Source organism: Anolis sagrei, chromosome X, assembly GCF_037176765.1.
Source record: "Anolis sagrei isolate rAnoSag1 chromosome X, rAnoSag1.mat, whole genome shotgun sequence".
Lineage (NCBI taxonomy): Eukaryota > Metazoa > Chordata > Lepidosauria > Squamata > Dactyloidae > Anolis > Anolis sagrei.
Window position 1 is genome coordinate 16,610,030 of NC_090034.1, and position 26,810 is coordinate 16,636,839.

Below are 26,810 nucleotides of genomic sequence, written 5' to 3' on the forward strand. Positions count from 1 at the left end.
AACGTAGAATTTGTTGGATTTTCTTGGTGGGTCTGTAGATAGTTTGTAGGTTGTGTTTCTTCATCAGTTTTCCTATGTGGTCAGTGTTTCCCTTGATGTATGGCAAGAACACTTCTCCTCTGGGTGGAACTTTGTCTTTACTTTGTTAGTTTCCAACACACCTCACAACCACTTGGGCTGCCTGCCATAGATGTAGGTGAAACGTCAGGAGAGAATGCTTCTGGAACATTGCTGGAAAACTCACAGCAACCCATTTTCAAATTTTGTCACCTACTGTAGTTGTTATAATTGAAGACTTTAGATAGAGGAGGTTGGTCAGCTGGCCTGATAGAATGGACTGGTTTCCTATCCATGTTTTCAGTGGCCTGGTGAAGTGTACTTTCCAGGTGTAGTAATAACGATGCCTTCTTTTCAGTCTTATATAGATTACTTGAGAACTCTACCCATTACAACCCACCCTGATGTATTTGGGCTCCACGAAAATGCTGATATTACGAAAGACAACCAAGAAACAAACCTGCTCTTTAATGGCATCTTGTTGACACTGCCCAGACAAGCAGGGGGAGGTGGGAAATCCCCCCAGGTAACGTAGGCTGCAAACTGCTTCTGTTCTGTCGCGCCTGTAAAGAATTTCCTTTAGAACAGGACGTGCAACCTTTGCCCAGCAGGAAGCCAGGGCCCCCAAAGAGAAGCTCTTAGGAATTTTGCACCACAAACAGTCTTTAGAGGGCTTGTGAAATATAACAAAGTCTTTTATTGAGGAACAATCAAACAGAAACTTCTCTTGTCTTCAGAAGGTTTAACAAATGCTTCCAGGCTTTTGTGCAACTGGTGGCTACTAACTGTTACTTTACTTTATAGGAAAATCCCTTTCTAACTTCTCCCAGGCTGACTATGAACCTAAACCTAACTGATGTGGGCTCCACTACCGGTTTGAACTGCGTCTCAAATCACCGAGTGGACCTACCAGCAAGGCCTGTAGTCTCTTCAGCTGGAGTTCTTTGATATTCAAAGCTGTTTTTCCCTCCAAAACTCCTCAAAGCTTTAGGGCTGTTTCCCTGGGAATCTTTGGATGCTCTTAAGACTGTTTCCCCCCAGAAAGTCTTAAGGGTTGAAGCTTTTGTACAGGGGAAGCTTGCACACGTCCTGTACATTAGCTTTCCTTGCTGAGACTAAAAATGGCTCCCTTCCCTTCCCAATTGCCCTGAGCAAGGGGCGAAACCAAAACTTAACGATGATGGACAGGTGACTTGCCCTATGACTGCAACCAAAGGAAACCACCTATCTGCAGAGCCCCGGAACCTAGGTCTGCAAACAAACATTTAATACAAAACAAAGTTGGAGCTCCTGGTACAGCCGTACCAGAACAGCTTCAATTCTAACTGGGTCACTTTAGTCTAATCAATGTTATTTTCTGCTCTCATTTTTTGGTGATGGTTTTAAAATTGTTTTTATACATGTATGTGATTAGTTCTTTGGTTTTGCATTAAAATTAATATGAAGTTCAGTGGGGTCTCGGTATTCACTGGGCTTTAGTTCCAGTGAATACCGAGTATTCACTGAATAGTTCCAATATCCATGGGTGCTCAAGTCCCATTGTATATAGTGGCATAGACAGTATTCCTTATATTAAAGGGAACTTTGCACATTCTCAGGAGTCCCCTTCTCATTGGGAGGGTGGCACGGAATGACACACCCTTAGTTGAATCTTTCTGAAGAAAAGCTTTATTTGCCGGCCAAAGCAAATGCATACTAGGCAATGAAAGTCTGCTGCACCCCTTGAACAGGGTCGCGATCTTTTATCATTCTACAGAAATTCAAAAAGCACATTTTGATTGGTGTTAATACATTGTCCATACAGTTGGGCTATGCTTACCTAATGCATTTCCATGGGCTTTCTATTACTAAGCAAGCAAACAGGTGGAAAGCAATAGTAACTGGATTAAAATGAAAATTCATATCAAGTGACCCTGACTTGCAGAGACACACGTGGCAGGCACTGATTTTATGGACCTCAACACACTACAGAATTAATCCACTTTAAATCCGGTTGCTGCCTCTTGCAGAATTCTGGAGTTTGCGGTTTAGGAAGGAGCCTTTAACAGCCTCACTAAACTACAAACCCCAGAATTCTGCAGGAGGCAGAAACTGGATTTAAAGTGGATTCATTCTCTAGTAAGATGAAGTAGGTAGTTACAAGTGAAAGGGAGGGTATGCATGAATCCCTCCCTTGAAACTGCAGTACAGCTAATTTTAAAAACTCTAGTTATGTCTGTATGTACTCTAATGATGGGACCTCCGGTCCTATATTGCATCTAAAACTAGATCTCCTTCATTATGAAATGGCAAAAGGTTGTTTTTTGGAATTTTAATTCATGAAATTCTTGGGCGTTCAGTCTGTGAATATGGAGCAGACATGGGCCAACTTGGGCCCTCCAGGTGTTTTGGACTTCAACTCCCACAATTTCTAACAGCCTCGGGCCCTTCCTTTCCCCCCTCAGCCGCTTAAGTAAATTATGTTTCATGATATCAAAGGTATTATTTAGTAAGAAAAAAAATCTACAGGAAAACCATATGTGAAGATGTCTGTTTTGATATGAACCACAAGTGCATTGTTTTAAAAGGTTATGCCATTTCCAGATAATTTGATTATTTGATTTCAGGAAACTGTTGAGGAATTAGCAAAGGACATCCTCTCCAAGTTGCCACCGGATTTCGATTTAGAAAGTGTAATGGAAAAGTACCCAGTACTTTATGGAGAGTCTATGAACACAGTCCTTCGGCAAGAGCTCATCAGGTTCAACAGGTAAAATTCTGAGGTTGTAGTTCCACCTCACCTTCTGTTATTAATGAAGACTGAAAGACTACCCCAAGTCTTAAGTGTCAGATATTTTTATATGATGGGTCTAATGTTGTCTCACCTAAGATGAGGCTGTCAGGGTATGCAGTCCAGCATACTTAAGAGACACCAGGTTGGAAAAGTACAGTATAATGTAGAACATGTTGTTGAAGGCTTTCATGGCTGAAATCACTGGGTTACTGTGAGATTTCCGGGCTGTATGGCAATGTCTCCTGACGTTTCGCCCACATCTATGGCAGGCATCCTCAGAGATTGTGAGGTCTGTTGGAAACTAGGCAAGTGAGGTTTATATACATGTGGAATATTGTCCAGGGTGGGAGAAAGAACTCTTGTCTGTTGGAGGCAAGTGTGAATGTTGTAGTTGGCCACCTTGATTAGCATTTGATGGTATTGCAGCTTCAAAGCCTGGCTGATTGCTGCCTGGGAGGATCCTTTGTTGGGAAGCGTTAACCGATCTTGATTGATTCTTGTCTGGAATTCCCCTGCTTTTTGAGTGTTGCTCTTTATTTACTGTCCTAAGTTTAGAGTTTTTCAATACTGGTAGCCAGATTTTGTTCATTTTCATGGTTTCTCCCTTTCTGTTGAAATTGTCCATGTGCTTGTTGATTTCAGTGGCTTCCCTCTGATTGTTAGAGAGTTCCAGCATTTCTGTGTCCACAATATGCTGTGTCCAGGTTGGTTCATCAGGTGCTCTTCTATGGATGCCTTCTCTGGTTGAATTATTCTGCAGTGCCTTTCATGTTTCTTGATTTCTGTTTGGGCAATGCTGCATTGGGCGTTCAGTCTGTGAATATGGAGCAGGCATGGGCCAACTTGGGCCCTCCAGGTGTTTTGGACTTCAACTCCCACAATTTCTAACAGCCTTGGGTGGTCCTTATGTAGACCTGTCCACAGCTGCATGGTATATAGGCAGCAGCTAGCTAAGCTTTGAAGCTACAAGGCCATTAAATGCTAATCTAGGTGGCCAATTGCAACATTCACAGTGTTGGTAAATCCAGCTAGTCCACAGATCAGGTAGTTCAAGAATCCCCTGGTCTACATAGCATCATGTAACATCGACATACAATATTGCAAGATTCCTAGCCAGTGTAGGAAATGGTGAGATAAAAGCTGCAGTACCCTTTGCCAAGACCCTGGAAAAGTTCCCTTTTTGGGACCAAATCTCCCCAAACCCTCCCTTCCTGAGCCAGTTTCCTATGCTGCCTAGGGGATTTTGGACATTGTATTCTCAGAGTAACTTTTCCACGGTCTGTCTGTGCCCACATCGTCATTTCCCACAGGAAGTGTTATGGATCAAGCTGCTGATGTCTAATAGCAGCTGTGACACAATAGGGAAAGTAATCCCTTTCCACCAAACATAGAACAAGCATTAGGCAGATTTTTTGTTAATACCAGTTATCTAGATAATAACATAATATGGTCGAAGGCTTTCAAGGCCGGAATCACTGGAGTGTTATGTGGTTTCCCGGCTGTATGACTGTGCTCCAGCAGCATTTTCTCCTAATGTTTCATGTACATCTGTGGCTGGCATTTTCAGAGGATCCTCTAAAGATGCCAGTCACAGATGCAGATGAAACGTCAGGAGAAAAAGCTGCTAGGACACAGTCATACAGCCCAGAAACCACACAACACTCCAATAACTTAATATTCTTGTCAACATTTCCTTTGCCTCAAGGCTTACAGAAGTTGTCCGAAGCAGCCTTATCAATCTTGGGAAAGCCATCAAAGGCCTGGTGTTGATGTCTTCAGAACTTGAAGATGTTTTCAATAGCATGCTGGTGGGCAAAGTGCCAGCTATGTGGGCAGCCAAGTCCTACCCTTCGCTGAAGCCTTTGGGCAGTTACGTGTCAGATTTGACGACTCGGCTGGTCTTCTTCCAGGTACACTTTAAACCTTACAGCTAGTTTGCTGGTTATGTTTGCCCAAAACATTTGTGCATGGATTATGATAAACTGCAAAGGATGATTAGTTATTTGAGTCTCACATGACCCTGGTAGAGTCTAAAAAAAGATGTACTGTAGACTAACTTTAATAGACAAGAATGCACTTCATTAGGTGCCATATTGTGTTGTTCTGCATTGACAGATGTAGGGAGATAGGTAGTTGGGAATAACATAGAATGAGGAAAGCTTTGTCCTCAACATGTTGAACTCCAACTCCCATCAGCTATAGCCATTGTGCCTAATGGAAGTGGAAGTCCTGTAACAACTGGAGGACCTCCCATTCATCATCTGTAATGTAAGCATGCTTTTCAAAGGACCATGCAATGCAAAAACAAATCACAGTGGTTTTTCACAACAGTACAACAACATGTATTTGACAATAACATTGTTATTAATTTCGCTGCACCTATTTAATTTTATGTAGTGGGACAGAAAACCCAGTGCTTGTATGTTATCCCATCTAATAAATATATTTGTTTGTTGATCTATTTACTTGAAACTCAGGAGTGGATCAAGAACGGAGCTCCAAATGTTTTTTGGATATCTGGTTTCTACTTCACCCAATCTTTTTTGACGGGTGTTTCTCAGAACTACGCCAGAAAATACACGATCCCGATAGATCACATTGGATTTGAATTTGAGGTATCGTATTTGAGATCACTTCATTCCTTGATGAAGAATTTCTGAGTCATGTGCAGAACTGAGTTTGGGAATTTTCAATAGAATAGAATAGAACTTGGAAAATGGTTTCTACCAATTTACCCTTTCACTCTGAATCCCACCGTCAATAAAACTCTGCCAAGGGGGTCTGGGATAAACAGAGCTGCTCAATTCCTCTTGTGCATGCTTGACTATTTTTTTCCTTGAAGGGTGGCTCAGGACAGGTATCCTTTGTGACCTAAGACAGGACATTGGATCTCAGCATGCACCAGGAGATAGGGAATAACTCACTTCATTCAGCCTCCATTAGTCAAGGTAGAAGAGCCATGGGTAAACATGCTTTGGACTTCAACTCCCACAATTCCTAACCACCGGTATATATATTTTTTATTTACCATATTTATACCCCGCCCTTCTCACCCCTTAGGAGACTCAGAGCAGCTCACATATATAGGCAAGGATTCAATTAAATTATTTAAAAAATCACGAAAAACACATCATACATAAAAAACCACTTATTTAAAATCATGCAATCCAATATCATAGTCGAAGTCCATTCCAATTATCTTTGCACTATTCTATGCTCTCTTATTGCACTGTCACTAAATGAAAGCTTGGTCCCACATCCACATTTTTAGCTTTCCTCTGAAGGTCAGGAAGGAGGGAGTTGATCTGATTTCACTGGGGAGGGAGTTCCACAGCCAAGGGGCCACCACAGAGAAGGCTCTGTCACCAACCACACCTGTGAATGAGGTGGGACCGAGAGCAGGGCCTCCTCAGATCTTAACCTCCTAGCTGGTTCATAGAAGGAGATACGTTCGGACAGGTAAACTGGGTTGGAACTGTTTAGGGCAGTGGTTTTCAACCTGGGGTCCCCAGATGCTTTTGGCCTTCAACTCCCAGAAATCCTAACAGCTGATAAACTGGCTGGGATTTCTGTGAGTTGTAGGTCAAAAACATCTGTGGACCCAGGTTGAGAACCACTGGTTTAGGGCTTTCTAGGCTATAGCAAGCACTTTGAATTATGCTCGATAGAAAACTGGCAGCCAGTGGAGCTGCCATAACAGGGAAGTTGTATGCTCCCTGTACCCTGCTTCTGATGAGAAATCTGGCTGCCGCCCATTGGACTACTTGAAGCTGTTAGGAATTGTGGGAGCTGAAGTCCAAAACACCTGGAGGGCCGAAGTTTGCCCCTTGGCTGAGGTAGAGGGTATTGTGGACAAATGGCCTGATTCCAAGTTGTTTCAGAGAATATTGGTTACGATGGGACAGAAGGAACTATTATCGATAGCCCTTGCAGTAGAAGATGAAGTTAAAGAGTTTAGACAAGAAATGGCCAGGGCAACTTCTGATAAGTGGCAAAAGTTTGTCTTTCCTCTGATATCACTGACTAATCGTATTTACAGATTACATTTATTATTGGATAGAATTAGAACCCGAGGAACAGTAATGCATCCCTACTATAAAACCTTGCAGTGGCTATACAGGAATTTGAAAACAATTATTCTTCAAAATGTCAGATTTTTGTAAGCTGCGTTCTCTAGAGCCCGTTCAGTGCTTTCAAAAGCCAGGAACAATATAGGCCATTTTCCTACCAAATTGATCCCTCAGTGTTGGGAGAAAATAGTTGGTAAAACATTGAATAATTAATGACATTATTAATACAGAAGGTGGGGTGGCAGGGAGGAGACCTCTGCAAACTCATAGGCCCATCTCAGAACAAGCCTTTAGGGAGTAGTGCAAAAACAAGTTCAAAATAACAAGTCCAGAGAGGATTGCATACTAAAATATAATGAGCAAATGGAGACACTGAGCCTAGAAGAAGAAAAAAGACAACAGTTTGCAAGTCTTTATAGATACTTCTCTTCTTTATTTATTTATTATTCGTATTTAAGAAGCATATCATGAGCTGGCAGAGAGAGAGCGCATCATGGGCAATTTCTATGGATGCTCTGGGCAGATTGAATAACAGCAGATTTCAGGTTCGGTTGCAGTGGTTCCAGTTTCATTTCTATGGGAGGCATTTTAGCCAAGTGTTTGCTCTCTATGGCTAGCAGAATGGTGTGCACTTCATGCCACATGCAAGCAACATGGTGCAAACAAAATCCACATGATATGTGGAGGACGGAGACTTGGTGAAGTGGCTTTCTCCAAGTGCAAGAGTGGGGTTGTAGCTTAGTGACAGAAATTTCCAATGAAAAGGCAGAAGAGTGGAAAGGTAAGGCTGATGGGACATAGTAAAAGATCTAGAAGAATTAATTGGGAGTGGTGACATAAAGTCAAAATGGTGGGCAGGAAAATCAGGAAAGTGTTTTGATTATATTTGGGAGACATAATGTGTGGTTTAAAGTTGAACTGGATGCTCTGAATGCAGAGTTTTGTTTACTCTAATATAAGCAAGTCCTCCAGCTGTGATAAGGTCTATCACACATGGGCGGGAAGGTTTTGATCTCCCACTGTGGGAGAAAAGCAGCATATAAATAGAAATACACAGTAGAGACTCGCTTATCCAACATAAACAGGCCAGCAGAATGTTGGATAAGCAAAATGTTGTTGTTAGCCATTCTGAGTCCCTCCAAGGAGGTAGAGAAGAACAGGATATAAAAGTTATAAACAAACAAACAAACAAACAAACAAATAAAATGTTGGATAATTAGGAGGGATTAAGGAAAAGCCTATTAAATGTTAAATTACATTATGATTTTACAAATTAAGCACCAAAACATCATATCTTACAACTAATCGACAGAAAAAGCAGTTCAGTACACGGTAATGTTTTGTAGTAATTACTGTATTTATAGATTTAGCACCAAAACATTGCAATGTGTCGAAACAGCTGTGGATCCGGGCGGGAAGCAGACTGCATTGGATAATACAGAACGTTGGATGAGTGAAGGTTGGATAAGCGAGACTCTACTGTATATACATATATATCATATTACAGAAACCCTGAAACCATCTGAGAGCCTGTCAAGATTGTCCTGCTCCTATAAACATGGCATACATAGTGGTAACTATTTCTTCAACAGAAACTGCTTCATGTCTAAAGCATGCATTGTATCTTCGTCTTGCCTCCCTAATTTAGGTGATGAACCAAGAGAACTATATTGAGAAAATACCAGCTGATGGGGCCTACGTAAAAGGTCTCTTTTTGGAAGGAGCTCGATGGAACAGGAGAACCAAGCAGATTGACGAGTCTTTCCCAAAAATCCTGTATGATTCCTTGCCCATCATTTGGCTGAAACCAGGAGAGAGTTCCAAGTTTTTGCATGAAAGGATTTACTTATGTCCTGTCTACAAAACCAGTGCCAGGAGGGGCACCTTGTCCACGACCGGCCACTCCACCAATTATGTCCTTTCCATTGAGCTTCCGTCTGACCTTCCACAGATACACTGGATCAATAGGGGTGTAGCTGCACTTTGCCAGCTAGATGACTAAATCGTTTGTTATTAGGATCATGCAACAGCATTTTCATATTAAAAGTTTATAGTTCTCAAACCCTCAGTGCCCCCATAGCCTTTACAAACTTGTGGTGCAAACAATTTGGTTCTTCTTGTTTCACAAACATTTCATAGTAGAGATGCAAATGCAAAGCCTTTCTTCACAGTATTCTAACTCCCAGCAGTCCATCAGGATGACTCAGGAGGTGTCCCCAAACAAAGAACGTGAAAAGACCACTGCCAAAAAGGAAATTTGGGAAAGGTCAACCAAAAGTATTAGGAGGCTGCAGCTGCCTCCTGTGAGGAACAGTTGCCACATGTGGTGCAATATCCCGTTGAGAGGGAAAGGCATGGGGAAACAGAATTTGTTGTTGATGTCATGTCAAGTGAGGTTCATCTAATGACGACACCTGAATAAAGACATGTAAGAGACCCTGTTTATAAGCAGCCCTGCTCAGGTCATGCAGATTCAAGATGGTGGCATCCATGGTTGTGTCTCTCTACCAATAATAGAGTCTTCCTTTATTTCTATTGCCATCAACTTTACCAAGCCTCACCATCTTTCCAGTGAATCATGTAATCTCACGGTATGTCCAACACACGCCATAGCTTCAGTTGAGTTGTTTTGACTTCCAGGGAAGGTTCTGGTTTGATCTGGAGATGTGATGGAGGCACATAAAGCTATTCATGGCTGGAAGTTAAGAGGAAGCTGCTTTCCTTCTATGTCTCTCATAATGCAAATAACTAGTGATTATTCTCTAAATAATCTTTACTGAGTGTTGGGAAATTAGGGGAAAATTCAGGAAGTACTTCCTCATATATCACATAATGAAACTGTGGAGTTTGCTGCCATCATGTGTGATGAAAGGAGGATGGGGAAGATTCATGGAAGATGAAACTATAATTGGCTATCAGCTACAATGGCGGGATGTTAGCTCCAGGATGAGAGACTGTATGCCTGTTCATGTGCTATGCACGGTCTGAACCTACCCCACTGCACTCAGAGCATGACCAAAGCAGTGCAGTTGCTAAGAAGCATTCATCTTATGAGAGTCAAAAGTCTCTAGCTGGCCACTAGAGGGGCCTGTGGGCTGGCCAACTCCTCCTTCTGGCCTCTTTCATTTTTTGCCCTTTTAAAATTCATTTTGCAGAATCCTTTGGGGACTCTGTAGTATTTCCACTTTTGTGCAATAGAAAAACAGCTGTTTTAAGAGGATTGCTTCCCTCCTTTGCAAGGAAAGAATGAAACATGAAGGCTTTGTCACTGCTGCCGCAAGTTAATTTGAATTTCATGCCTATCCTGTCAGGTATTTTACACAGCAAACACCCATGGTATAATGAAAAGAATAGAAACCCTTTGAAGGTAAAATGGCTGGAATGGAAAACAATTTGTATGCAGGAGAGGAAGAGGATGAATCAAAATGAAAAAAAATTAGATGTCTTCATGCAACCGTATCTCTAACAATAAGCTGGGAAGCCTAGAAGTCTGTTGAGTGAAAATCTGACATAAAACCTGCTTCAATAGACATTCATTTCTAAAACGAACATGCATAATAACAAACAATCTTAGATCTTCCATAGATCCAGCATAGTGTAGTGGTTGGTATAGGTCACTGCGTGACCAAGGTTCAAATCTCACCTGCTTATGGAAACCCACTGGGTGACTTTGGGCACGCCATACTGTTTCAGGTTCAAAAGGTGGTAAGGCCAAACTCCCCCTGAACAGGCTGTGCCCAGAAAACTATGTCTTAGATTTGTCTTAGGGTCACCACAAGTCCTTCTGGTACAATGTTATCTATTCCAAGCTTTCCCCAGATATCTTTGGAGCAAAATTCCAGCTCAAGGAACACAGCTTCTGCTGATTAGGTGCCATAGAATACTATTCAAAGCATTGGCTGATTGCTCTTCTGACTTGGCATGCACAGTTAGACTCCACAGGATACTTTCTCAGAGCCTGTAGTTTTTAATAAGGTGATACATGAACCATATTGGAAGCGGATAACCTACTTGATGATTACACTTTGTATCACAATTTTTGTTCTTGGATTATACATGCCATTTCCTAATTGGTTCAATCATAAAAACATGGAAAATGTTTATTGAAATGCAAAATCTTTGTTTTTGTGGGACACCCTGCAGCACATTTTCCTATAGCTTTTCAATGAACATCTCATAGAGCCTCAGCCAATTCATCGTAGAGTTGTTGTAAGTTTTTTGGGCTGTATGGCCATGTTCTGGAAGCATTCTCTCCTGACGCTTCGCCTGCATCTATGGCAGGCGCCCTAAGAGGTTGTGAGGTCTGTTTGTGGCAGCCACAACAATGAAGTTTCTGGAGTATAACAGCTACCTTCAAAGTAAGCCAGCTGTGTTTGTGCTCTTCAGTCCACTCTGGCAGTGCTGTCTAATGAACTTTGGAAGGTAACCTTCAATACATTTGGAAGGCACGAGGTTGGGAAGACTGCTGTGCACCACTTCCTCTTTCTTGGTCTGTCTGTAGGTGGCTATTTTTGGTTTTACCTTCCCTCCTTCATTTAATTAATTGTAAGAAGATTACCTGCTTAGGTGGAGTCTTTTTTCAAAGGCAATATCTGAACAGCTGCAAATTCAATAGCTAATTCCATTTTCAAAGAAGAAGGCTTTCAGAAAGCCCTGACAAAATGTATGACATCAGACAAGTGAAAATATATCTCTATATAATGTGGATTACACAGCATCAAACAGCAGCAAACTTACGGCTAGTTTGAGCTGGATCCTGTAGAATGCAATTAATCATTCAGATGAAATTAGTCATTTGGTTTCTAAATGTTAATAGATTTATTTATGAGAGTGAGTAGCAAAGAAAAGAGTATTAAGAGTGAAATGACATTTTCCCAGGATCTACCTGCTCTGGAGGCTCCAGAGAGATCCCTCATGACTGCCTGGAGCCATCCAGTGAGTTGCCTGCAACGCTAGGTGTTCCTCCCCAACATTTGCTGTACTTCATTTGTAATACTAAGTCAGCAAAGGAGGCCACACAATCCCTTCATTTACTCCATCTGTAGTGCAGTATGTCCAAGCATTTTAGCTGACTAATGCAGAGAAGGATTTCAGTAACTTTTGCATCCCCAACTGTGGCTATAGGCATCATAAACAAAGTGTGTATCAGTGAATTTAACAACAATGAAAGAAACTGATTTACTGATGTGACCCATGGAAAGTTAATTTTAATTTCCCATAATTAATTTAATTTCACAAAGGCAATGCAAGAAAGAAATCTGCCTTAATAAAGAACAATTTTCCAAAGGGACAGAGTTTGGAAAAGTTCCTTTTCTGGAGGACAGTTCCATGAATCTCTCACGAAACCACAGCCAATAAACATGTTGGCTCAAGGGTTCCAGGAATGGTAGATTAAAAGATAACTTTCTAAAGTTCTATATAGAAATCTTGGATAGAGTGAGCAATTACAACTTCTGCTTTCAAAATATCTGCCTATTTAATCCAAGTCTTGTTGACAGATATTATTATCATAAAGGCAGATGAGAAGAGTCCATGGGGAGATGCTATAGATTGTACCATTCTACAATCAAGTGAAGGGGCTTTGGCTACCCCGTATTAACTGCCACATGAGCGGAATGTAATGCTACCCAAACTCTTGCTTTGAAGGCAACTGTGCAGTTTCAGGTATGAATCTTGAACCTAAAGCCTGAAAAAATATGAGGAACAGTACTTCTTTTTCAAAGGTGACAATATGTTATGCATACTTGTCTGCTTGCTTAGGACTATGTCCCATGTGGGACTTGCTTTCTGGTAAGTGAACTGCAGCTTCATGATTTCATCAGACTAGAGACAATGCAATATTCCAGATATTGGGCTGCTGTGAGTTTTTTGAGTTGAATGGCCATGTTCTAGTAGCATTCTCTTCTGACGTTTCGCCTGCATCTGTGGCAAGCATCCTTAGAGGTTTGTTCAGAAGGAGCAGGCATAAGTTTGGATCATTACCACTGCATTCTATAGCGTTTGCAGGAACATGAATGGCAAATTACAGGTGATTTGTAAGGCCAGTAATTATTATTTGAAATTGAAATATACGGTTCAGGCCCAGCTTACTTGTCTGCACGCATCTGCCCCTACGTCCCACCTCGCAATTTAAGATCATCTGGGGAGGCCCTGCTCTCGCTCCCGTCAACAGCGCAAATGCGGCTGGCGGGGACGGGGAGCAGGGCCTTCTCGGCTGTGGCCCCCCGCCTATGGAACACACTCCCAAAGGAGGTAAGATCTGCTCCCTCACTCCTGACGTTCTGGGACCAGGCCTTCGGACAATAGATGTATGCAGCTTTTAGTGGGACAAGGACTGGAACGGTGACTCGACTGATAAGATTGTTTTATGGTTTTAATAACTGTTTTGATATTTGATGATGTACTGTTTTTAATATGATTTATGTTTAAAGTATGGTTTCAATATTGTAGTTGTAAGGCATTGAATTTTTGCCATTATCTATGTGTAAACCACTTTGAGTCCCCCTAGGGGTGAGAAAAGCGGTATATAAATGCTGTAAATAAATAAATAATAAATAAATAAATTCCAGATATTGTTGAACTGCAACTCCCATTATGACTTACCTAAGCTGGGTATGACCATTGGGAGTTGCAGTTCAATAGACTCTAGAAGTATGCATTCTGTACCCTGCAATAGACTTCTAAGATGAAACTGAAACTTTGGTAAACATTAAGGGATACTATGATACACCCATCTTCTGCATAATGCCTACCAGACAGTTTTCACAACGTTGTGCTTGATGATCAAACTTTTTTACTTTTATTGATGAGTCAGTGGTTGACTCTTACCAAATCCAAGTGTTTCCTTATGTTGTTACTTACTGCCAATTAGGGCTTGGAGGAAATGCATCATGAAGGGTTAACTGCCCAGTTCTGTTTAGAAGTGAAATCCATCTGCCAAGCAGTCCAGGGTGACGGGGGCAAAAGTCTGCCCTTGGGTTATGAGACTTCATCATAGGATTTCAAGTAGACCGGTTTGGAGAGTTTCCTCAGCTTCTCTTGATGTCGAAAGGCTCGGCCTTGTTGCTGAGCAAGGCCCATGGGAGGCAGGTGAATCTGCATGTGCCAAGAAGGAAATCAAATTAATTAAACAACACCCAATGTGGAAGCAGAAGAAATGACAGGTGAGGATGCTGAGCTTTTACTTTTTGTGTCTTCTACCCTTTTTCTCATGAGGCTTCTAGAGCAGGAAAGCATTCTGAAAAGAACCATCAAAATTGTTGAGGGGCTGGAGCTGCCCCCAAAGTTTGGAGCTTTGTTGCTTATTAAAAATGGAGAGATACAATAAAGGTGTGTGAAAATATGCATGGCGAAGAGAGGCTGGAACGGGAAACATTTCATTCCTTTCTAATAATACTAGAAACTGGGGCCATCTATTGATACTGAATGATGGGAAATTCAAGGCAGAGAAATGTTAAAACAGCAGCTTATAGTTAGGATGACAGGATGGGTGGGAGATAAAGTTCAATACACCTGGATTATGCCAAGCTGGAGAAGACCCATTACTATTTAGTAACTATATGTCGAATCGCAAGGCTATTTGTCTTTGGGTGCACCATGGGAAGTATTCTGCACGGATAAGGAAGGAGCAGGTATAGGTTTGCAATGTTACCACTGTATTGTATGCCGTTTGCAGGAATATGAATGGTGAATCACTGGTGATTTGTTAGCAACTGAAGGCCAGTAATTATTATTTTAAATCTCAAAAGTTTAAGAATCAATGCTTCATCGTAAACAAATATCGCATTACCATCTTGATTCTTTAAGGAAAGATGAAAGACATAATTTCAATGATTCTTAAAAGTGGGACTGCTTTGAAGATTACAGACCTGACTCAGCGTGACTCATGGGCTAAACTCTAATTGCAAGATGACTCTAAAGAGAAGCAAATGAGACTCTTCTGCTGGTTATGTCTCCCACGTATTGGATACAAATCAGAGCTGGCCTACTATTAGATAGAATGAGACAACCAATTTAGGCAACTGATAGTGGGGAGTAATAGGACCTCCTGAACTTTATACTTTTTTATAGATTTTTTCCCTCTGTAGCCAGATACCAAGATTACATCACTTTATAAAAATTCTCCTTAGGATCATAACATAAATTAAATTTCAGTCTGGGTTGTTGTAGGTTTTTCGAGCTATATGGCCATGTTCTAGAAGCATTCTCTCCTGATGTTTCGCCGGCATCTATGACAGGCATCCTCAGAGGTTGTGAGGACTGTTGGAAACTTGGAAAATTGGGTTTATATATCTGTGGAATGTCCAGAGTTGGAGAAAGAACACTTGTCTGTTGGAGTTAGGTGTGAATGTTTCAATTGGCCACCTTGATTAGCATTTGATGGCCTGAAAGTTTTTAGGTGTGGCTTGTTACTGCCTGGGGGAATCCTTTCTTGAGAGGTGATTAGCTGTTCCTGATTGTTTCTTGTCTGGACTCCCCTGTGTTTGAGTTTTGTTCTTTATTTACTGTTACAATTTTAGAGGTTTTTAAATACTGGTAGCCACATTTTGTTCATTTTCATGGTTTCTTCCTTTCTGTTGAAATTGTCCACATGCTTGTGGACAATTTCAAACACAGGGGAACTCCAGAAAAGAAACAATCAGGAACAGCTAATCACCCCCAGGAAGACTAGGGGTTTTATGAAAATTGAGAACCTGCAATTGCTTTTTTGTAAGAAAAAAGTGAGAAAATATTAACTGTGGGGTTCCAGAATTAATAGTTTAGAATGAGGAGTTTGAAGCAATACAAATGTAGGAGAAGCAGGATTTAACATCATACACCATAGGTAGAAAAGTTAGAAATCAACTTTTAATTCACTTATTTTCTATATTTTGCGTCTTTTACTGTATTTACTATATAGTTGTGTGTATTGTGCCAGTAGGACTGCTGACCGAAAGGTTGGCGGTTTGAATTTTGGAGCGGGATGAGCTTCCACCTGTCAGCTCCAGCTTCCCATGCGGGGACGTGAGAGAAGCCTCCCACAGGATGGTAAAATATCCGGGCACAGAAAAAAAAGTTAGCAGATAACTGGTTAGTAATTGGTAGTGTGTGTTATGTTTTGTACATAGTATCCATTATCCATTTAAAGGGTTATAGTATGCAGATGTTAGCTAATTAAGTATTACTAAAAACAAGAAAACTTGAATTGGGGAAACCTCGTGAGCTGATCTGCCACTGGGATCAAAAGGTCTTGGATGAGCCCTGAAATGAATAGATTCACTCCTCTGAAATTCCAACTTACAGGCCTTGGATATGGGATGCGGTAGTGTAGCCCGATCTCTACTCTTGCCTGACACTCTTCTATACATTGTTTGATCAATTCAGGATCTGTTAGCTGAACATACAAAACAGGAGGAGAAAAGTTAAACAGATAAGTGCAGCAAATAGCCCAGTGAACCAAAATTACTCTGTTCTCTGAGTTACTTTGTAGACAATTTACTCACTGAGGTATTTCTTCTTTCTTAATTTTTTTTTCTATTGAAAGTAGTGAACAAGAAGAGGTTCACAAGTAATTATCCAAAATACTTCTAATGGATTACTTTGAAAATGGATTTGGACTGGACAGCCCTTCAAATAGAGAATTCTTGAAATACAAAGACTATATTCGGTCAAGTAGGCTATATGGCCATTTAACTGTCCTATCACATTCTGGCCAAGGAATAAAGCTCTGACTACAACATCCTGCCTCATCTGGAAGAATCAAAAGAAGGAGCAGCTTGTATAAAGGCTCATGTGTCCATCATCTGTGAGAAAACCATTCTCTTGATCACAAGAACCAAAATTTGAATGCAAAGCTGCAATTATTCAACAACACACAAAGCCTAGCATACACTCACATTTTTATTCTTTTGGAATAATGTTTTGGCTTCATTTATAATATACTGTTTTTCTTTTATGGTCTCTTCCATCTGCCCAGATGCCGACTGCCATTTTTTGGCGATGCGGAATATCTTACGGTAAAGGCCAAGAACTTCTTGACGGGAGACTGGCGTCATCTAGAGAAATGGGAACATAACCCATAAACATTTGAGTCCAGAGAAAATCAGACCCTCCAAACAGATGGGACATTTTCACACACGCCTTAATTAGTTTTCAAACATTTTATTGGCTCTCTGGCTGAGCACAAAAAGAACCAGAAGAGGCAGCAAAGCACTATTATCTGCCAACTTCTATAATCTCCAGTTATGATTTACCATGCACCAATAGAAGGATGGGGGTGTGGTGCATGGTAAATATTCAAACATGCACAAATCTTTGGTTTGAAACTCGGGCTCAGTCAATTCCAAGCACCAACTTTCCCACCCAAACAGCCAGCAGGGCAAGGAGATGTGAACAAAAAGTGTACATGGCAAATAAGTAGGTCACAGAGAAGGCAATTTCCAGGTGAAAAGACAAATTATCTGCTAGGGAATATTAAAAAATGGATTGAAAGTAAAATCTTAACTCAGCTGGTTGAAGAGTAATGGAACAGAAAGAATACATGGACAATTCCTGCAATGAGGGTGGCACATGTAAACAGAGGAATTCTCTGAAAATCTAGATTAAGTCCAGTGATTTTTTGTTGGAGTGTTGTGTGGTTTCCGGGCAATATGGTTGTGTTCCAGCAGCATTTTTTCCCTGATGTTTTGACTGCATCTGTGGATGGCATCTTTAGAGGATCCTGAAACCACACAACACTTTAGTGATTCCAGCCATGAAAATCTTCGACAATACATTTTTGCTGTTGTCCATGAACTGGAGTTAGAGGTGAGATATGGCACGGCCAGGTTTGCAAATGAATGTGGGGCTTAATTCTGTATACACATGTCTTGGACTGCTTTTTACAAATCTTTAGTTCTGAAACCAAATGGTGGGAAAGAAAAAAAATGGCCAAAAATTGGAGAGAGCCTAGCCCACACTAAATGGGAGCAGATGTGCTTTCCACTTGTGCAGAGGATGCACTGGATCCAGGCCAACAGTCCAATGGCCGGGGGAGGAAGCCTGCCCACACACAAAACAGTCACTCACAACCATCCTACAACCCAGAACAGACCCTCTCCTGTTGTCTGGAGCTGCTGATCTTTCCATGTCAATGTTTTCTGTGAGCAAAGGGCTGTTTTTGTAGCCTGTCAATTCAGCGGCTGCCTCCTAAGTGGACATAATGCTCTCTTTCTGACTCTTCTGAGCAGAAGACTACCAATTGTTGTTTAAGGGGAACAGATGGCAAATGTTTAAATAGATGTTGATGGCTTTGGGAGGCTGGAGGGGGAGGTTGGTGTTATTTTTATGCCGATTTGTCAGTGTAGTGACTGAGCCAGCCATTCTGATGTCATGTCATCTCTAGAACACATTTTTAGCTTTCAAGCTCAGTTGGCTGTTGGGTTACCTGCAAAATCTCTACTTTTTCCTGGTCAAGGGCCACATTTTGGTAGGGGAAACCACTGAGGCTTTGCAAGGCCACGGTGGGTAGAAATAAACTCTGTAACAGGTTTCTCCAGCTTCCTTTTGCCTTCATATCCATCTTGCTCCTTGCCCAGTGAATTGCCAGCAAAGGGACAGATTCCAGCAGGAATAGGCAATCTGATAGCTTCCTGATGGTTTCTATTGCTCTTCTGCAAGCTTCAACTTTCAATTTCCAGGAACAGGGGGGCATTGGACTTGCCTTTCCCTGTCATAATTTATAAGTGAAGGAAAGACTTTAGTAGGCTTGACATAGTATGTAGGTATTAATGTTACAATATTATGGTATTTTGATACACTTAATTTCTATGGCTCTGTTTCATGTAATACTGGGATTTGTAATTGGGTGAATTATTCAAAATTCTCTCTCAGATATGTCTACTGCTGCACTTCAGAGGAGTGTTCTAAAATTCAAAGTCTCTCTCCAAACTACAAGTTCCGGTATTCTACAAGGCAGAGCCATGACTGTTGAAGTTTTTGTGGTTTATTCATCCAGTCGCTTCTGACTGAACTTCTTCCATGCCTTGTAGTTTCTCAAGTCGCTCCTGACACGATAAAAAAATGCCTTGGAAAACAATCAAAGAAGGAAGGATATAATTCAGTTCAGAAGAATCAGGAGTCAGGTTCCACTTTTAATGTTTGTATGGTTTGTTGTGGTTGTTTACTTGTTCAGTCATTTCTGACTCTTCGTGACCTTATGGACCAGCCCAAATTAAATGCACATTAAAACATATAAAACATTGCATTCAGTATTAAAATCACGCCTTGTTGGCTGTTGCCACCCCCAGCTCCTTCAAGGTCAAGCCAGTCACTTCAAGGATAACATCCATCCATCTTGCCCTTGGTCGCCCCCTCTTCCGTTTTCCTTCCATTTCCCCCAGCATCATTATCTTCTCCAAGCTTAAAGTGTTAGGAGTTGCTATAACTGAGCAGTGTGGATATGTCCAATATTTACTGATTTGCAGCACTGATAATCCCAATTTTCTTCTGAGGAACTCAGGCTGGCATAGATGGTCTTCCTTCTTGTTGTCTTCACACCAAACCTCCAAAGTAGGTCAGGCTAAGACAGGCTGATTGATCCATGATCACTGAAGTTGATTTCAATTTAGATCTCAATTCCAAGGTATCTATCCACTCTGGAGTGTATTATACTAACCTTCAAACTCAGTGTCTATTTTTATTATCCTTGAGCTCCTGTTCCAAATGCACACACTGCAGCATTCTTATTTTGCTGTCTTCAGCACTAAATTATAACATTTAGCTGAAGTGATAACCCCCAATTGTTCTGCAGCTGGGAAAAGGTGGCAAAGGATTGTTTATGCCACAAGGTCTCCAGCTGCAATAACTACAAGTCACTGGGTCAAATTCATCTCTGAAGTGACATCAGCAAAGACAGCCAGTAGACTGACATCTGAGGCAGATGTATAGTATTCCTAAAAGGAAAACCAAACACTGTTGTGTGCTCAGGTTCTGTGACACTGAGGCAGGATTTGCTACCTCTTTGAAAAGATCTCTTCAGCCCATTGCAGGCTTCTACTCCCCAAATTTATTTCCCGTCTTGGGCAACAGTCAATATGGTTTAACAGCACAGGGATTGGGAGGGCATTACAAGCTTATCTCCTATGTGTGCATGTGTTCTTTACCTGAATTTGGACATAAAGAGGAGCAAGAGTCTGACTTCAATGGCTGAAATGGATACTATAATGAAAAGAATATTTGTTCCCAGGCTGAAAGACAGTTTAAGGGAGAAGCCTACTCAATTTCCTCCCAAGTATTTTAAAATGTGTTGTGATATAATTATTCTGGATAAGAACATATTTCTTTTAACCTAACACCTATTCTCTGCACAGAAAACACATTTCCTGTTCATAAAATACATGTTTTCTATGCAGAATAGTCTCCAACATATTTGGACATTTGAATACAGGGAAAATACTGTAAGGCAATATCCATGTTTCCGCGCAGCAGGGAGAAATTACTTCATTTTCTCATGTGCAAGGATGAAATAGCCAAGGATTCGTGCCCCAAGTATAAAGCCAAATGAGAATACAATAGGTTTCAAAGGATCCAGTGTATTTGGCAAGCTTGTGTCAGTTGCATGTTACACAGGCGTGCTAAAAGGTAAACATCAAAAAGCCCTGGGCTTGTTGTAGAATTTCTGCAGCTATGGATTTCAAAGCCTGTCTTTCTCAATCCAGTGCCCCCAAAGCCTTAAATCTTGGGCAGATGCATATCTTAGGATTCAATATCCATAAGGGATATGCCCCCGGAGCCCGTGTTTATATGTAAAACTGTGGACAATAGAGAATGCTATTGAAGTGAAGGGCTTCCAGCCCAGGAGTACCAGAGTCCTACTGGACTCCGAAAATGCCTACACAGGATGTATTTTGCCATATGTGCATAAATGGAACTGTGGACACCAGTCAAGTGGATAGAGGAATTGTACTGTATTTTTATGGAGAGGTATTGCTTTAGGTACCCAAGTCTTTAAACACTGAATGATTTCACCGTGACCACTTGCCTGACATTTGTATTCAAAATGCTTATGACAAGAAAGCTACACAAACCGCAGCAATCAACATTGGTAGGATCAGTAATTCCCAAACTCTAGTTCTCCAGGTATTTTGGATTCTAGCCCCCAGAACCCTGAGCTGCCTCGATTAATAATCAAGTGTCTGGGAGCTGAAGTCCAAAATACCTGGATGACCAGAGTTTGGGAAACACCTGGTTATATAGGACAAATGTCTTGATTCCCTTAGATCGCTTGATTTTACCCACATTGAAATTGGGGGGAGGGGGGGGTCTGCCACACCAAAGAAATGCAGCCAGGCCCCACCCCTCAGTTTCAAGCCCTAGCACAACAACTGATGTGTCCGTCTTCTCTAGAGAACAATTCCAGAGTGGGGAACAGGGGCCTCCAGGTATTATAAATTCCAAAAAGCAGGAAATTGTGGGACACATAGTCTGAATAGAGTTGCCAGGTGAAATAATGGCTGTGTAGAAGAGGGCATTTCAGTAGGTGCTGCTTGTGGCACCTGTTGACATTTTTATTGTTACATAATCATTGAAAGCATAGGAGCCACCTTTGCAGTGAGGACATACATTTCCAGGTGGAAGGGTTTGCTTGATGTGCCTTCTTCCTCTTGGGATGTTTCTTCCCTTTGCCTTTCATTTGAGCCTTTTCAAATTCCACAAAATTGTTGGTAACAGCTGACCTCCAGCTTAAGGGCCAGGGCTTCCCAGTTCTCTCTCAGTGTCTATGCCACATTTTTAAAGCTTAGCTTTAAGCCTATCATTGAATCTCTTTTGCTGTCCACCAACATTTCATTTTTTGTTCTTGAGCAGAGTACAGTAAGAGTTTTGGGAGATAGTGATGGGGCCGTAGGACAATGTAGCATTTGGTCAGTAAATGAAATAGTGGAGGATCATGGCCTACATGATGGTGGGCTATGCTACTTCTAGAAGACTGATATTTGTCTGGCTGTCTTCTTCTCATGAGATTTGTAGGATTTTTCAGTGGCAGCACTGATGGAATCTTTCCAGAAGTCGAGAGTGATGTTCATAGGTGGTCCATGTTTTGCAGGCGAACAACAGAGTTGGAAAGACAATAGCTTTATAAACAAGACTGAGAACCCGAAGTTCCAAAGACAAGGAACTTCTTCCATGCCTTGGACAACAATCAAAGAAGGAAGGCTATAATTCATTTCACAGGAATCAGGAGTCAGGTTCCACTTTTAATGTTTGTATGGTTTGTTGTGGTTGTTTATTCATTCAGTCGTTTCTGACTCTTTGTGAGCTGATGGACCAGCCCATGCCAGAGCTCCCTGTCAGCTGTAACCATCCCAGCTCCTTCAAGATCAAGCCAGTCACTTCAAGGATAACATCCATTTATCTTGCCCTTGGTCAGCCCCACTTCCTTTTTCCTTCCATTTTCCCCAGCATCACTATCTTCTCCAAGCTTTCCTGTCTTCTCATTATGTGGCCAAAGTACTTCATCTTTGCCTCTAATATCCTTCCCTCGACTGAGCAGTCGGGCATTATTTCCTGGAGTATGGACTGTTTTGATCTTCTTGCGGTCCAAGGCACTCTCAGAATTTTCCTCCAGCACCACAGTTCAAGAGCGTCTTATCTTCCTTTGCTCAGCCTTCCCTATGGTCCAGCTCTCATATCCATAGGTTGCTACAGGGAATATCATTGCTTTAACTATATGGATCTTTGTTGCCAGTGTGATGTCTCTACTCTTCACTATTTTATTGAGATTGGTAATTGCTCTCCTCTCAAGAAGTAAACGTCTTCTGCTTTCCAGGCTGCAGTCTGCAGTAATTTTTGTTCCTAGAAATACAAAGTCTGTCACTGCCTCCATGTTTTCTCCCTCTATTTGCCAGATATCAATCAGTATGGTTGCCATAATCTTGGTTTTTTTATGTTTAACTGCAACTCAGCTTTTGCACTTCCTTCTTTCACCTTGATTAGAAGGCTCCTCAGCTCCTCCTCGCTTTCGGTCATCAAAGTGGTATCATCTGTATACCTAAGGTTGTTGAAGTTTCTTCCAGCCAGTTTAACACCAGCCTAGGATTCATCAAATTCCATACGTCGCATGATGTGTTCTGCATACAAGTTGAATATGTCAGGTGAGAGGATACAGCCCTGCCGTACTCCTTTCCCAATCTTGAACCAGTTTGTTGTTCCATGGTCAGTTCTTACTGTTGCTACTTGGTCCTTATACAGATTCCTCAGGAGACAGACAAGGTGACTTGGTGTCCCCATACCACCAAGAACTTGTCACAATTTATTATGATCCACACAGTCAAAGGCTTTAGAACAGTCAATAAAACAGAAATAGATGTTTTTCTGAAACTCCCTGCCCTTCTCCATTATCCAGTAGATATTGGCAATTTGGTCTCTTGTTCCTCTGCCTTTTCTAAACCCAGCTTGCACATCTGGCAACTCTCTCTCCATGTATTGCTGGAGTCTTCCTTGCAGGATCTTGAGCATTACCTTACTGGCATGAGAAATAAGGGCCACTGTACGAAAGTCTGAGCAGTCTTTAGCATTTCCTTTTTTTGGTATGGGGATATAAGTTGATTTTTCTGTCTGATGGCCATTCTTGTGTTTTCCATATTTGCCGGCATACGGCATGCATCACTTTGACAGCATCATCTTTCAAGATTTTAAACAGTTCAACTGGGATCCCGTCGTCTCCTGCTGCCTTGTTGTTCGCAATGCTTCTTAAGGCCCATTCAACCTCACTCCTCAGGATGTCTGGTTCTAATTCACTCACCACACCATCAAAACTATCCTCGATATCATTATCCTTCCTATACAGATCTTCTGTATAGTCTCGCCATCTTCTCTTGATCGCTTCAGCTTCTGTCAGGTCCCTGCTATCTTTGTTTCTTATCATGCCAATTTCTGCCTGAAATTTACCTCCAATGTTTCTAATTTTCTGGAAGAGGTCTCTTGTCCTTTCTATTCTGTTGTCTTCTTCCACTTTCATGCATTGCTTGTTTAAAAATAGTTCCTTATATCTTCTGGCTAACCTCTGGAATTGTGCATTTAACTGGGCATATCTCCTCTTATCACTGTTTCCTTTTGCTTTTCTCCTTTCTTGGGCTACTTCCAGTGTCTCAGCAGACAACCATTTTGCCTTCTTGGTTTTCTTTTTCTTTGGGACGTACTTTGTTGCCGCCTCCTGAACAATGTCATGGACTTCTGTCCATAGTTCTTCTAGGATTCTATTTACTAAATCTAGTCCTTCAAATCGGTTCTTCACTTCCACTGCATATTTGCTAGGAATGTTAGTGAGATCATATCTAACTGTTCTGTGTGTTTTTCCTGATCTCTTTAGTTTTATTCTAAATTGTGCAATAAGAAGTTTGTGATCCGTACTACAGTCAGCCTCAGGTCTTGTTTTCACCGACTGGATGGATTGCCACCGTTGGCTGCAAAGGATGTAGTCAATCTGATTCCGGCGATGACCATCTGGTGAAGTCCATGTAGTCTTTAGCATTTCCCTTTTTTTTTGCTATGGGGATATAAGTTGATTTTTTTCCAGTCTGATGGCCATTCTTGTGTTTTCCATATTTGCTGGCATATCATCCCCATACCACCACAATCTATGCTGATCCACACAGAACTTACCACAATTTATGATGATCCAAAAGTTTGTGTGGAAGAGGGCACAAAAAGAAGTGTTGTTTGTCAAGTATTTATTTACAGTATTTATATTCCGCCCTTCTCTCCCCGCAGGGGACTCAGGGCGGATTACAATGTACACATATATGGCAAACATTCAATACCAAAGACACACAACAGAAATAGTCAGAGGCTATTTAACTTTTTCTGGCTGCCAGGGGAGCTGTCGCTTTCATCATCCATCTGCGACGCTGATGAAGTACTTCCACATTCCCCGGATGCTTTTGCTGGAGTCTTTTTTATAGCCTCATAAATTTTGTTAAATTAGCCTCCCCACACATAGGTGGTACCTAATTTTCCTACTTGACAGATGCAACTGTCTTTCAGGTTGCAAAGGTCAACAACAAGCTACACAATTGATCGGAAGCTCACTCTGACCCGGGCTGGCTTCGAACTCAAGACCTTGTGGTCAGAAGTGATCTTAATGCAGCTGACACTCAGACAGCTGCGCCACAGTCCCGGTGTTATCCAGGTATTAACCCCTCTTCCGTCCCACCAGGCCCGTAGCCAGGATTTTGATTCGGGGTGGAGGGGGCTGAGTCTGAGTGAAAGAAGGTCTACCCTAGCAAACCTTCTGTATCGTTACCCCAATACCCCCATGCATATGGGATATATTGAGTATGGTGATTGGATCATGATATGAATAAACATAACAGTTTAAATAATGCACCAGTAAGGCCTTTTTGCGAACCACCATGAGAATTTCGGGGGGGGGGGGGGGCTGAAGCCCATCAAGCCCCCCACCCCCGGCTACATGCCTGGTGTTACCTAATTTTCCTACTTGACAGATGCAACTGTCTTTCGGGTTGCAAAGGTCAACAAGCAGCTACACAATTGGTCGGAAGCTCACTCCGACCCGGGCTAGCTTCGAACTCATGACCTTGTGGTCAGAAGTGATCTCAATGCAGCTGACACTCAGACAGCTGCACCACAGTCCCGGTGTTATCCAGGTATTAACCCCTCTTCCGCCCCAGTGTTACCTAATTTTCCTACTTGACAGATGCAACTGTCTTTCGGGTTGCAAAGGTCAACCACAAGCTACACAATTGGTCGGAAGCTCACTCTGACCCGGGCTAGCTTCGAACCCATGACCTTGTGGTCAGAAGTGATCTTAACGCAGCTGACACTCAGCCAGTCCCGGTGTTATTCAGGTTTTTGTCGTGTCAGAGCAACCAGTCCATTATATTACATTTCTAACAGAACAAAGCAAACAAACAGAAAAATACAGAACTTGTGAGTTTGGTAGTTTTAAATGTCCTTTGACCAGTATCTGGCCACTTGGGAGTGCTTCCGGTGTTGCTGCAAGAAGGTCCTCCATTGTACATGTAGCAGGGCTCAGGTTGCATTGCAGCAGGTGGTCAGTGGTTTGCTCTTCTCCACACTTGTATGTTGTGGATTCCACTTTGTAGCCCCATTTCTGAAGGTTGGCTCTTCATCTCGTGGTGCCAGAGCGCAGTCTGTTCAGCGCCTTCCAAGTCGCCCAGTCTTTTGTGTGCCCAGGAGGGAGTCTCTCATTTGGTATCAGCCATTGGTTGAGGTGCTGGGTTTGAGCCTGCCACTTTTGGACTCTTGCTTGCTGAGGTGTTCCAGCGAGTGTCTCTGTAGATCTTAGAAAACTATGTCTAGATTTAAGTCGTTGACGTGCTGGCTGATACCCAAACAAGGGATGAGCTGGAGATGTCTCTGCCTTGGTCCTTTCACTATTGGCTGCTACTTCCCGGCGGATGTCAGGTGGTGCAATACCGGCTAAGCAGTGTAATTTCTCCAGTGGTGTAGGTTATTCAGGTATTAACCCCTTTTCCGCCCCACCATTAAAAGAGTAGGCCCTTAAGCCTCAGGCAGGAGCCTTTCTACCTGTGCAGGCCTGCTGCCTCTTTAGCGCCGCCATTTTGACAGCCCCCAGGCGAGCTCGAGCGCCCCCTACCGGCCAGGGCAAGACGCACGCATGCGCAGCTCATCCGGACTGTACCAATATGCGGCAAAGGGGGGGGAGGGTGGATGGTGGCAAGCGCCATCAACAGCCTCTCATTTACAAACCTTCCATGTTGCCTGTATAAGACGGCCCCTTGTCTCCCCGCCGCCCTAAACATTCCCCTCTTTTCCTTGTTATTCTCTCTTCACCGGAATGGTTCGACCCAACTCACCTCAGACGCCAGAAGATGCCATACAGAAGGGGAGGCGGTGGAGGAGAGTCGCTGCGTGCGGCGCGCTGACGTCACGGCGCCTCCAGCTGACTC

At 42.1% G+C, this 26,810-nt stretch overlaps 2 protein-coding genes across 4 annotated transcripts in view; one reads left to right on the top strand and one right to left on the bottom strand.

Annotated features, from left to right (window-relative positions):
* The window catches only part of LOC132782006 (dynein axonemal heavy chain 3), a 110,356-nt gene extending 101,437 nt beyond the window's left edge, over nucleotides 1-8,919 (top strand). For both annotated transcript variants that reach the window (XM_067473190.1, XM_067473191.1), the window contains 5 exons: nucleotides 416-583; nucleotides 2,664-2,806; nucleotides 4,536-4,740; nucleotides 5,308-5,445; nucleotides 8,549-8,919. In XM_067473190.1, coding sequence (XP_067329291.1) covers nucleotides 416-583; nucleotides 2,664-2,806; nucleotides 4,536-4,740; nucleotides 5,308-5,445; nucleotides 8,549-8,902 — 1,008 coding nt within the window. In that variant the 3' untranslated portion in view covers nucleotides 8,903-8,919. The remainder of the gene's footprint in view (nucleotides 1-415; nucleotides 584-2,663; nucleotides 2,807-4,535; nucleotides 4,741-5,307; nucleotides 5,446-8,548) is intronic.
* A 4,751-nt stretch (nucleotides 8,920-13,670) lies between these two features.
* On the bottom strand, nucleotides 13,671-26,810 carry LOC137094708 (LYR motif-containing protein 1). Of its 2 annotated transcripts, none has more exons than XM_067473214.1 (4): nucleotides 26,718-26,810; nucleotides 16,776-16,934; nucleotides 16,181-16,273; nucleotides 13,671-13,995 (listed from the first exon to the last, which is right to left on the bottom strand). In XM_067473214.1, the coding sequence occupies exons 2-4, from the start codon at nucleotides 16,932-16,934 to the stop codon at nucleotides 13,879-13,881; spliced, it is 369 nt and encodes a 122-aa protein (XP_067329315.1). In that variant the 5' UTR covers nucleotides 26,718-26,810; the 3' UTR covers nucleotides 13,671-13,878. The 2 variants fall into 2 exon arrangements, with proteins under 2 accessions (XP_067329315.1, XP_067329316.1); XM_067473215.1 differs by lacking the exon at nucleotides 26,718-26,810 and adding an exon at nucleotides 26,428-26,491.